This window comes from Echiichthys vipera, assembly GCF_963691815.1.
Source record: "Echiichthys vipera genome assembly, chromosome: 2".
Lineage (NCBI taxonomy): Eukaryota > Metazoa > Chordata > Actinopteri > Perciformes > Trachinidae > Echiichthys > Echiichthys vipera.
In genome coordinates, this window is record NC_139827.1 from 9,060,684 (window position 1) to 9,074,359 (window position 13,676).

Genomic DNA, 13,676 nt, shown 5'->3' on the forward strand with positions numbered 1-13,676 from the left:
CTAATATGGTGTTCATCGAATTACATAGACTCCTTCCTCATTGGAAAATCTAGAATTAATCTCAGCTCAGGTCATATCCTAGTCCCGGGCAGGGTCTCTGTTGAGGTTTGCATGATCTCCCCGTGCTTGCAGGTGTTTTGGTCTCCTTCTTAAGTTTCTACGACACACTTCCGTTCTTTTCCTTTTAGACCACGAATGCCTTTCAAACCACTTGTGAGGTCACAAATCCTCCTTATACACATTTTAAACTCAGATTTAAAGTCACAATCCTTATGTTTTTTGATACCATTTTTATTCGGCACAGAGTATCTTTAGACTGTGTCAGAGCTGATATGAATCGCCACAAATGCAGACTATCCCATCGCTGCTGCTTCACATTAAAAGCTTTCAACTGGAACTGAATCAACCAGAACTCAAATCTTTAGGATTACAAAGTTAAGGTGGGCACGAAAACGATTCCCCCATTCAGCAGATGAATGTGAAAACAGCCTTCTACTGTCACACTCTGCACATACCACTCCTTTGATGGCTAAAACGTATGTAATCACTTTAAACTACAACGGCTTTGATCATGAAATAAATAAGCTGTAATGGCAGACATAATTTAGCTCTTACAGAAGAAGAGCAGTCAAAGTTCCTAGTCACAGTTGTGCATTTAACACTCCTGACTCCCTCAGTCACTGTGGGTGAAACTGTAGCGGTGTGCGCCAAAGGGGGGCTCAGCAGGGTTCACAAAGAGGCAGCCTTGTCATCAGAGGTGGGAACACATGATACAGCCACCCGATATTTATACTGCTGGCAGAGGATACATTACGCTGTGCAGTTCACGATGCCTGCAACCTTTTTTTTACAGATGTCTCCTCAGTGTTACTTGATTCTTCATCTAGACTTTCCAATTAAAAGCTCTTGGCAGGTAACATACAATTTCAGGGAGTACAATATGTAGCACACGCAACCATTTAAGTGGGCAGTCATTCAGATGATACCTGAGCACAGTATAAATTGAGAAACTGACACAGTTTGAGAACTAAAGTGCAGATTTTTAGAAGAAAACCACGACATGACACTTGAAGGCTAATGTTTCACCTGCACTGAATGACCTGCATTAGTTCATTCTGGTGTCTGTGAACGGCACGATCTCTCAGTTTAACTTTTCTTCAGTAGGGTGCCAGATTTCTATAGAGCCTTCCAGGCGAAACCCAGGCTTGAAACACACCGTAAACAGGCCTTAATAGTGAGCGGAAAAAAGACCCAACCTGGCAACCCCACCAGCGTCATCAAAACAAAACACATAATGGAGGCTACAGCAACAGGTAGCGGACAGAGCAGCAAATAGGCGTCGGATTCGCGTTTAAACAAGTTTCATGACAAGGTCGGTGAGGATGGGAACGATCTTATTTTTCTGTGCAAAAGGCTTTCAAAAAAGAAAATCAGCACTTCAGTCACATCTACAGCAAACCTGAAACGGCACATTGATTTGAAGCACCCGGCATTTCAAGGTATGTGCAAGCAAAAAAAATCAAAGGACAGTCAAGACGGATCCTCAACCAAAATCCCATTAACTGCGTACGCGAGTGGCTCCATTGTCATCTCCCAGACACAGATGGACAACCTGGTGGTGCAGTATATTGTCGGAGACCTGCAGCCTTTGAGTTAAGTGGAAAGCCCAGCTTTCATAAAATTAATTTCAAGTTCAACCTTAATTTCCTATCTCAGTTCGGTTCCTGGTTTTACTATTTTTACTATTATTCATGTAACTTGTTTGTTGAACCTGGTATATTTTTCCAGTATTCATTAAATTATTAAAATTGAAAAACATTTGCACCTTAAGGATTACTGTCCTTTTTTTCCCCTTTTATAAATACTCATTTAAAAAGACCATTCAAGCAGCAAGTTTTTCCTCATGGTTTTGAGAATATACTGTAGGTGTGAAAGCTGCAGCTGCTCGTGTGTAGACTGAATGGACAGCAGCAAAGTGTTAAAGCAACAATGGGGAAATGCTGTCCCCTCAATTCTAATGTAAATACATTTTGGATAAGGATTCAAAACAGGATATGAAGATGAAATCTGACACAGTTTTAGTGTTACAACTGATAACATAATTTCTGTCTGTGGTCATATATTGTGTCCTATACTGTGGCAATCATTTTATAAATAATATCCTGCAGCAACATACTGAAAAAAAAAGAACTATGAACTAGTTCATTTTTTTGAAACTGTGAACTTAGTTGTTACTTTTGAATTATGAACAATGAACTGAACTAGTTCATTTTAAAATTTGTGAACTGAACTTTGAACTAGTTCATCTAAAAAAATGAACTTTCTCAACATTGGCGAGCCCACTGTTAATCAACCGCTTGAAGTCGATCCAACCAACAAACCACCGACTACATGGTAGTAGTACAACTGTCAGTAGAGAGAAGGACAGAGACGGACTGCATCGATGTTCTCCTGCCTGCGTGTTTGAGAGAGTGGGAGAGAGGAAAAGTGAGAGGCGAAGATACAGTGGACTATTGCACGCGATGTTCATAACCTAGGCTACTCTGAACGCTGCTTTGTCACTTTTTGACCCTCCTGTAGGATGACTTGCGGATCACTACTGTGTGTCATTCTGCCTTGCTGGCTCTTCCATTCACACAGACATCGGCTCAGCACTGTTGCAGCTCTGTGACTACCTCTGGCACAGATCTGTCCCCCCATTCCGTCACTCTGCCGTTCACATAGACAGCAGTGTGAATGCGGTATTGAAAGCAAAGTTTTTTTGTTTTTCATTTGTCAATAGGTCTGGTTGATAATTCCATATGAATTTCTCATCTTTCAATGGAATCTTCATGCAATTATATATCGAGATAACGTGATCAAAGTGTAATTACGGTGCAAAATCATCCCGTGGTCTACTACATGGTGTATCTACTATTAACTGAGAAATCCGGGAGAGTCGCTAACAGCCGGATGTAGCTAAAGCTAATTAGCTCGGGGTAGTATGGTGAACTTTTTTAACCACTAATATTGCTCCAAAAAACACCAACCCTCTGCACTAGCATGAGAAGTATCCCTACACATAAAATGAAGCACCAACAACGTAGTTAGTGAAGCCAGAGCTTATTAAAAGAGTGTTTCGAAAGACTTACCAACTGGCCCTGGTACCAGCTCCTCTCATAGTAAAGTCCACTCAAGTGGATAAGCAAATCCAATCCAAAAGGAAGGAGCCCATTGGTGCTTCGTGCTGTTTCAATGCCTTCACCGTTCTGCCCCGAGCTAATCAATGTTAGCCAAGTCGGGCTGTTAGCGACTCTCCAGGATTTCTCCATTAATAGTTGTTTCTTAATGGTTTATTTGATGTATTTAAGTGCCGAAAAAGACCATGGGATGATTTTGCGCTAGACTCACACTTTAAGGTTGCGAAATTCCAGGAATTTTCAAAGTTGGAAACTTTCCATGGGAATTAACAGGAATTCAGGGGAAGTATCAAAAATTGAAGGTTGGCCCTTAACAGGGATTTTTAATGTACATTAGTTGGGGGGAATATATTTCAGCATAATCTTGACTTGGTTTAGCGTGACTGTCCCCCCCCCCTCTTCCCCCGCGGCCCAGGCTCACTTGCACTCACATTACGTGAAATGATCCGGGCCTCGGCTCGATTGCTTCTTGCTTACAGATGTCATCACCCCTGAGAGTTTTTTTGTTGTCCAGCTGCTTTTAAATATTTTCATCTGACCAAATCGGCAGTAAACACTCCGCATCAGAACACTGCAAACCATTCGGGTGGCATCTTTTAAAATGTCTGAACTAGACTTTAGCCGTCATTTGGGCTTGGGCACAGTACAAATGGCAAGTCTGAGTGTGTGCTAAAACAACCAGATTTCATGCAAGTACACTTGAGAATTTCTATGCTATTCCTTAATCACGTGTACATAGCTGCAGTGGTATTGAGGCCACACCCCCTAAATGCACTATCGAAGCAACACCTTTGAGTCCAGAGCACAAGGCTATCGAAGCCACACCTTTGAGCCTCTGGACTACAACTTAGCTTCAAAAGTGTCCCCCAGTTTAACTTCCCATAGAAAGTTTCTTGAAAGTTTCCGTGTCATTGCAACCCTAATCATGAAACCCAATTACATCCCGAAATGGATATTAACGAGCACATACTAACACATAGAAAATCTGATGGGAAATATTTTGAGGGAATATCATTTGAACATTGGTGTTTCGTTTTTACGTCACTTACATTAGCCCTCTGTTATGTAAGTTCTTAATAAAAATTAGAAAATAATCAGCACTTTTTATTTGTTAGGTATTTATTTTCACACTGGAGTATACAAAAATAGGCTTTACCACTGGGTTATTTATTCGGTTTCAAGAAACACACTATATATCGGGTTATCAAGATATGATGCTGCTAGATAGGATTCTACCTATATTGGGATACAAGATTTGCGACCAAGTTAAAACTCATTAAGTGAAAACCAAACTAATACTTACTTTTTAAATGGAACAAAAACAAGTTTTTTCATTAAGCTTTGTTCTTGAAAATTCAACCCATGTCCCAAGTTTGAGCCTGCTTGTACAATCTCAATATACAGTAGTTATGTGTGCTCTAATAAAGCCTGATCTAAAGGATTACAGTTCTCACAAAACAAGTCTTTGAATGGCTTTCCTCATGATGAAAATAAAACAGGATGCTGTGAAATCAACATCTACTACTACGTACATCTACAGGAGATTTATTTTCTTTTCACAGCCATCTCTTCATTATGCTCCATGGCGCTGAGCCAATTTAGAATCTCTCGACAAAGCCACTGGATATTTAGGAACCTTAAACATTCATTTTACTTGGAAACGCATGCAAATACCACTTAATTTTGCAGTAATGCCTCAAAATATTCATTACAGGGAGAGAAATAATATGATAACAGATACTAGAGGTGTAAATGAACAATCGGAAATAACATTGTGGTGGCACACAGCCAAGTTGTGCAATGCTGAAAAAGGATAAACTCTGTGCTATTAAAAAACAGACAGTCCCTCTCCAGTGTGGAGCTGTACCCCAACACAGGGTGTCAGCACACTGAGGCTTGTCTTTGTCTGTCACTTCAGACTGTGAACGGTACAGTGGGTGCGTTAAAACCTCCCGTGCTGTTGAACCTGAAGTTTTCTGCCTTGAGAACAATCGGTGAAAAGAAAACGCTGCTGATGTGACACGAATCAGAATTTTCAGACTTTCGACAGACAACCCACACCTCTCTTTTGCTCTCGTTCACTAACTCAAGCTGACAACACATGAGTGGACAAGAGCATGATGCCATTGTTGTGCTGTGAAGACTGCTGACACCCAACCTTGCAGCGACGCTACATTGGCCACCAAGGACGGCTCATATTTTCCACTTTGTCATACGTTAAACCCAAATCAAATCAGCACATTGCATATAACAAGAGGAGAGGCTAAGAGTGTCGTATCAAAAAAGAAATGTACACAATCAAAGGATGGAAAGGCATTGGAAGGTATTGCATGGCCATTTGCACAGGGCTACCAGGTCTGGCATTTTCTCCTCTTGTCATAAAAACTGAACTACATAAAACCATCTCACATTATATTCCATAAGCTACCGTCTCACTCAAGACAAGCAGCTAGCCAGAACAGTCAATTGAGAACATTTGTTGTTGGCAACTTTTGCTTTTTCTTCAGCGTGAGTTTAAAAATGCCTTTATCTACAACAGAACAGCAACATTTAATATGATTTACTGGCACTGGGCTGAGCTCACAGCGCTGATTCTGTATCCAGCCATGCGGCTCAAACCGCTCGCCATGTGTTTGTTGGCATGCTCACTCGCTCAATGGCCATTTCGCGCACTGACGTAGGGTATGGCCATGCAGAGACAGCAGTCCTGCTGCTGCCGCCTGCAATATGGGACCACAACGCCTGCCAGGTTCTCCACTGAGTTTATTTCATTACTCTTTATTTAATTTATCTCCTTGTTGTTCCACTGCTGTGCAATCTCTGACAGCACTTAGTTCATGCCAAGAAAATTTGTGCCCATTTGTGTATCCGTGGAGATTCAATCTATTCAATGACAGAAAATTGAATTCTTTGTGGACAGAAAATGTGACAGTTAAAACCTACTCCTGAAGTCGAGATCGGTGCTCAGTCCAAGTAAAATGTGTGACTGTGTGTCGAGCAATCATCTGTGGCGTTATATTCCCACAGATAAGGGCCAGTAAAACAGTGACAGCCCAGATATCAGCATAACAATCCAACAGTGATGAAAGTATGAATGGAAAAGTTTTTATATCAATCAATATGTCTGCCAAATTGCATACAATGTGCCAATGGCTTGTGGAACAGAAAATTGTGAGAGCCTCAAGTTAAGCATGCACGTCTTCTGAACATGAATGGAAAGTAGCAAATATGCTCCACAGGCACCACCAGGAACCACGTCATCAGCCTGCCTGGGACTTGAATTAGTATTCACGGACAGTTTTGAGAAACACAATTAAGACGAGGGTTATTTTCATCAGCTCTCTTTGATCCTCAAACGTCAGACTTTTCCTGGGGATGTTTCGTCAGAATTCAGCGTGGCAAAGAGAAAATTGAAATGTCCAATGAGCTGAATAAATAAAACGGTGACGCCAGCAAGTAATACTCAACAACAACATGCAGATAATATAAATGAAGCGCATGCTCGATTCAATTCCTGCTTCTGCTGCATTATGACCTCCTTACATGTAATTAGTCATAATTAATGGAACAACTTCAAAGATGATATTTGATAAATGTATCTCTCCTTTTGTCCCATACTCGGTTTCCCAATTTAACATGCAATGCCATCACACAGATGCATTTTGAGTTTCAAATTTTATTTCAAGGCAGCTTGGCTACAGCTGTCCTCCGTTAACATAAAAAAAAATCCAGGGCAACTATTGCAGAGTTGCATTAATGTTTTATCAAATACTGATAATCATAAAGCAAAGAGAGCTCGCGGGGATTCTCAGTACGAGGCAATCATATCCTTGTACATCCCAGATAACACTTAATATTGCTCGCTGGCACTCTCCGCTCGGAATCCACATGATGGAAATCTATTCTGACCCTTACATTTCTGCGGCGAGTGAAATGGTAATGTCAGGAGTGTATTTAGCAAATCACCCCACTACAGCCTGCAAATGATGACAGCCATGATATGTGTAGCTGCCAGTCAAGGGTGTGCAAACCTCAGCACGACAGGAGGCTCTTTGGGTTTTCCCAGCAGCTCTCCAGTCCTTTGACTATTGCATTATGAGCGTTTTACCGCCTTCACTGAGCAAGACAAACACTGCTGTGCCAATCTTGTACCAACTGTGGTGGGGGTCGGGGGGGGGGCATAATTTAATCCACAGCCCATATTTTAGCCTAATTAAATTCACGGTGAAGTGCTGAGCATTGAAACAAACACACGCGTGGTACAAGTTTCATCATCGACCTATAGTAACACATTGGGGGGGGGGGGGGATCTGCCATTATCATTATTGAATTAAATCTGCAGGCTGGTGTAACGTCTATATTGGAGAAGCCCGGGAAGCATTAGTATAAGTAGTGATGTGGATGAGCGTTGGGCTTTCCCCGTGGCTTCAGACTGTGTCGATAATTGCTATAGTGTTTTCTCTTCGCGTCGCTCTCGTGTCCTGTGAGCCTGTTAAGCTGCCCGCGTACTTGACAGGGCACTGACATTATAGCTGCTTCAAAAGTAGGCTACGGCAAGTCGGGGTCGATTTGAACTGTCCGTGCCCAGTTCGCCTACGCACTGTAACGACAGCAGGGCATAAATATAAGTATTTGTAGTGATATTAAAGTGACAAAAAATGTGGGGGGGGGAGGGGGTTAAAGAACAACATCAACAATAACCCCCCCTAAATGAGTGACCAGTGCGGTGTCGTGTGTCGACAAGGTTGTGTCATATCGCGCACAGGCTCCGACAACCGTCAAAAATGTCAACAGAAGACGTTTCCTTCCCTCACAATAACACTGAGGGACATGGCGTGTCGACCTGAAACGCGTGTTGATTGATAAAACAGTGATTAAACACGAGACTGTCTTCACTTTTAAAAATAAATAAATAAAAAAAAGCTCAGAGTTTGTGTTTTGTTTTTTTAAAAGCGGCTGAGTTTAATCTCGAGCGCGCCGCTCTGTCGCCACGCACGCACGCACTCACTCACGCACACACGCACACTTGGACTCACCTGCGTTCCTGAGCTTCTTGTTCCGATACACGGAGAAGATGACCAGGAGGTTCCCCAGGATGTCGACGACGATAGTGAAGATGAGAAAGCAGCCCAAAGTTGTGGTGACCCACGGCGGGCGGTCCAGGACGGTGTCACTCGGGTCTGAGGAGCTGTTCAGGTGAGACCCATTTATAACCATTGTATACAGTCGCTGAACTTTCCCCAACTGCTCCAAATTCAACGTGCCGTGACTCCCCAGCGCGTCTCAACGCCTGGATGTCTGAGACGCCGGTGATGGGAAACTACAGCCTCCCGCGGCTTTCATCTTCATTCTCTCCAAGCGCGCTTCTCCTCCTCCTCCTTCTCGTCCTCCTCCTACTACTACTACTTCTTCTCTTTCTTTTTCTCCCCACTGCCTGGACTTCACGCAGCTGCCGCGGATCCGCTCTGGTCGTCTCTCCCCCCTCACTCTGGTCGCCTCGGTGTCACTTCAGCGCCCATGTGCCATTCACTTTGTCGGTACGCATGTGTGACATGAAGCTGCAACTTCAAACCTTCCCAGCGTGTGAAACAAACAGTCCGGAGAGGAGCGGGGTTTTATTTTGAGTGAGAAACACCGTCGCCTGGTGGCGGAGAGGTGGAACAGCAACGGGGCTGGCTCCGGGAGCGCCCTACTTCTTTTTTCAATTACCGTGTTCATTCATGGCTTCTCGCTTCGCTTTATCTCAGCAGCCCATTCATTATCATTTGGAAGAATCATTCATGTTTTAGCTCTTTCAGGAAAAAAACACCCATACTCACGGCGCCTGTAAGACAATGGGAAACGCACTTATTTGAATCTACTTGAACGCTCGAGCATGCTGATGGGGACTGAAGGTGATTCGGTCTTTTAAAGATCTACATTAAAAATGTACCAGAGGTTTAAACTGAATCCGCAACTTCTGCTTCCCCTACATATTGTCGTTGTGGTAAATACTTTTAGATATGCAGTAATTCAACAGTGGATTTATTTTCTAAGGTATGACTGGCTTCAGTGGAACCTCTGACCCTCCAACAATGCACACTCATAACTGAAATGCTAATTATGCAGACCTACTTTTGTTTGAGCGTCCCTGAGAATAGAGTGAGTTTCTATACAAAGAATGGTCATTATGCTATTGTTAATGATGTTCACAATGGATGGGTCATACGCACACACGCGCACGCACACGCACACACACACACACACTCCTGCAGCCCATTCTTGAGCTGTCTCAGTTCACTATATTTTGTCATAATCAAATGTAAAACTCATGTAGGGGTTCATTGTCATCTGCAATTTAAGGGTAGTGCTAAAATCTATTTATCTGACCCCACCACTATTATATAGTCAAATTGTTATTGTTTAAACTTTATCCATTTTCTTTTATTTTACTTTTTTTATTCTTCTTTGCTCCTGCTTTTAACTGTGTGTTTTTTGTTTTTATGCTGATTTAAAAAAATGTCTTGTCCCATTGTAAAGCACATTGAGTTGCCCTGGTATGAAATGGGATGTATAAATAAAGATGCCTTGCCTTGTATACATCATATACAGCAGTGGTTCTCAACCGTTTTTGGCTCGTCACTCCTTACAAATTAAGCAATATACTTGTGAAATATTGACTACCAATGTCAGCCAAAAAGTGATTATTTGAGTCATTTTTAGAGGTCTTAAAGGAAGTATTATTCTGAGGGGACTTTGCTTGGCCGGTGCCAAAGTGCCCTTGAAGAAGATACTGAACCACCAACTGCTTGAAGCGCCTGATTATAAGGCAGCCGAACCACTTTGGCACCCCTCCAGCAATATAGTGTGTGTGTGTGTGTGTGTGTGTGTGTGTGTGTGTGTGTGTGTGTGTGTGTGTGTGTGTGTGTGTGTGTGTGTGTGTGTGTGTGTGTGTGTGTGTGTGGAATGGAAATAACAAACGGAAAAAACAGAATTTTCCCAAGAGGGATTAACAACGTAGTTCTTAATTAAGTACTTCTTGAAATTCACAAGAAAAAATAAATCAAACTGTTTTTCTGCTTTTTCTTAATCCTGCTATTTGTCATGATATATTGTCACTTCACTCGTCCCTGATTGATATTTTCCTCTGATTTACTTGCATATTTAGATTTTTAAATTTTGGGAAAACATTATGCAAACTTTCGTTGGCCCACTGACAGACCGCCACTGACTGACCGATACCAATGAGTTAAAGAACACTCTATCCTTAAAGCCAATTTACAACAATCATTACATTGTACATTACTTTGTATAACAAATAGGGTTGTCAATAGGTTTTGCTTTTGTCAATGCCAAATCAATTATTCACTCTGTAGTTTTGACATGAAAGTAAACAAACAGCAAAGTCTTATTATTCGAGACGTGTATTTCAATAAGAGATGTTGTTTGTCCTTGACTGTCTATCACTGAAAAAGCTTTGTTACATTATTCACCGAGACACCTACAGCTGCTGATGCAACGCTCTACTTGTTGAGAGCCGAACGTGTCATTTTTGGAAAAACTCAAGCAGGTGTATGAATCTTGATATACCATCATAGACTTGACAGCTCATATTTCACCACGAGGACACCTCTCTTTATGTCAAATTAGGATTTTTCCAGTCATTCAGTTTTCTATTGTGTGTGTGCATGTTTCACTGATTTGCAAATGCAGTGTAATAGAGTGATCAAGCCTTAATTTTTTCGTTTTATTGTCATCTTTTATCCCTTTCAGCCCCTCACATTATGTTTCGACTCAACAACGTCCCAAACTTATTAGCCATAATGGGAGCCGCCTTTTCAGCTCCCTTTATCCTCCATCTCAATGCCCTATATCCTATCATTTTACAAAGAAGTCATTATTATTACATATTTTTGAATTGCATTAAATGTGACCATTATCTCAGTTTGTGCCTCTAAATTACATTTCGCTTGCAGACATTGTTCAGCATACACACACACTAATCTGTGGTGCATTAAAAAAACAAAACAAAGCCCTGCTGTATATCAAAATAATGAAGACTGCTGCAAAAGCAACCACGAGGACATGTTTTGAAAAATGATAGCAGCTATTGAGACAGTACAGTAGACATATTGTAACAGGGGGAAAGGAAAGACTAAATCTCTGTCATTTGCTGATCTTAAATCATTGCCATTTTGAATGATTAAGCTTTAGTAGCATCAGCAGAACAAGTGGAACATTTTCAGTTAGTTCGTCAGAGCTTTTCTCACTGGAAATTAACATATTGAGGATTTTATGGCTGACACAATTAACGGAAACGTTAATTACTGCAATTAAACTGAAACTCATCCATTGGAAGTCGGTGGGAGTTATTACCCTTGAGTCGTGAATCATGTGGGGAGACATTCATTTTATTTAAAATGAACATGTTACGATCTTATCAAACAAGCATCTTACAGCTGTTGCTTCACACGTTTGCTTTTTACATTTTAAAATGTTTCAAAACTTTTATTTTAGACGCATAGAAAGAGCATGTCAGTTTCAGGGAATCTGCGTGGCCAGTTCCCATGGCAGCATTTGAGCAATACTTTAGGTTTAGTTATTTCAACACTGCTGAGTCATTGGCAGCTCTCAGCCTTCATCATGTGCTATTCATTTTGAGACGTCTGTTCCTTTACGACATTCTGTAGGACACATCATGCTGCCAGGTTAGTACTCCAAAGTTGGTAAGCTTGGTTCCAATTGTTAGCATGAATTACCATTTGATGGTAATTGATGTTAAGCCACACTGGCCTGGGAATGCCTCAGGATCCCCCAGCTAGAGCTGGTGAATGTGGCCCAGGAAAGGGAAGTTTGGGGTCCCCCACTAGAGCTGCTGCCCCTCGCGATCTGATCCCAGATAAATGGCTGAACATAAGTGCGTGAGTGAGTGTTAGGCTACTTTTCATTTATGTTAATAGTACAGTGTCCAATCAGGCTTGAAATGGGCTTATTACTTGGCCCCCATTATTGCTTTCAGTGTTGTCAGTTGGCGTGCCCGTTAGAAACATTTGAGCAAACTTTGAGGGTCCAGCTTTAGAAAAACTGTATGGAATATCAAAAATCAAATAAAGTGACTTTTTCTGGCTTGGTCCAGAGCTCCTCTTTATCAACGGTGGAGATGATTGCTCAGAAATTGTGGTAGGAGTAGTGAAAAAGAACTAATGAACAATTCAAATGGCAGAAAAACAATCCGTACACAAATGTTTCTGTAAAGTTCGTTGTTATAGCGATCTGCAATCTGGACAAATTTAACATGACATGTTCTCCCGAGCAACGGTCTCAAGATATGTGAAGGACAGACACTCTCTCAAACACACACACACACACACACACACACACACACACACACACACACAGAAAATTCATCATATATAAAAATAATCCCTGTAGCATTGAGGAAGTACTTAAACCAGGCGGCGAGTCAGTTTAGACTTTCAGGATTGTGAAAAAGGGAAAGAACCTGCACAGACAGACATTCTTTGCTTTATAGTTTGATCTCAGCACCTGCTGAGCCGGTGATAGCTGCTGCACACTCAGGGACAGATCCACTAAGGCTACTAGGCCTGTTTTTAAGGAGCAGATGTGACACCTCGTGCCCCTGTGTCTATACAGTGGCCACAGCAGACTGGAGTCACAGCTTGAATGTAATTTGTGCAACTGTCTGCAAGCTGCACCTTTCTTTGCAGTGCATATGCATTTAAGCGAGAATCGTGCAAATAGGAGGAGATATGTTAACCGTGGTTGATTAATCCGGCCATTCCAATGGATTCACTGAGGGAACAGCAGTTGGGACTGAGTTTTAAGGGCAAAACTGCAAGTTGTAAACGGCTTTTTCTTAGTAAATCTGGCCCCCAGCGTGGTGCTCAGGAGGGAGCCTAGCTAACTTTTCTTTAGCCCCTTTTTCGTCAGTTCACCGTACCATAACCAAATCTCATGCCCCCTACAGAACATGAATGTATGGGCGTTATCACAGCAATTAATACATTGGTAATGCATTTTAACCATATTGATGAGTGCACAAGTCAAACCAAAAACCAAGAATATGTATAATTCTCCAGTAAACCAGTAGCTGAGACTTCCTGTATCTACCTTATATTCTTTGTTGCAGCCCATGATTCACTGTTTTCCTGCTGTGCCTTTTCAAGCATCTGGAGCGATGAGAATTTTATCTAATGGATAATTAAAGCGGTTTATAAATCAGTCATTTCTGCGACCGAGAAGTAAACAAAGAACATGTTACCCATCCCAGGACATGTAATGAACAGGCATCTGAGACGGAGAGAGACTTAACTGCAGGGGATACTGTGTTTTGTTTCCACTCATGCTTTTAGGAAAGCATACCGCTACAAGGGTTTACTTTTACGTAAATGCTGTTAAAGAGAAAAGGGGATAATTCTCTGGCACAGGATGCACTTATGAACACTTTCTTTATGTCATTTTCTTCCTCGGTCTTTAGAAGATCATGATAGACAGGCG

At 41.7% G+C, this 13,676-nt stretch overlaps 1 protein-coding gene across 1 annotated transcript in view; it reads right to left on the minus strand.

The window, feature by feature from the left end:
• mtnr1aa (melatonin receptor 1A a) overlaps positions 1-8,396 on the minus strand; it is a gene marked incomplete at both ends in the record, with an annotated part of 34,693 nt that extends 26,297 nt beyond the window's left edge. The window contains one exon of the mRNA XM_083923710.1: positions 8,216-8,396. Within this exon, the coding sequence (XP_083779836.1) occupies positions 8,216-8,396 (181 nt within the window). The remainder of the gene's footprint in view (positions 1-8,215) is intronic.
• Positions 8,397-13,676: the final 5,280 nt, after the last annotated feature.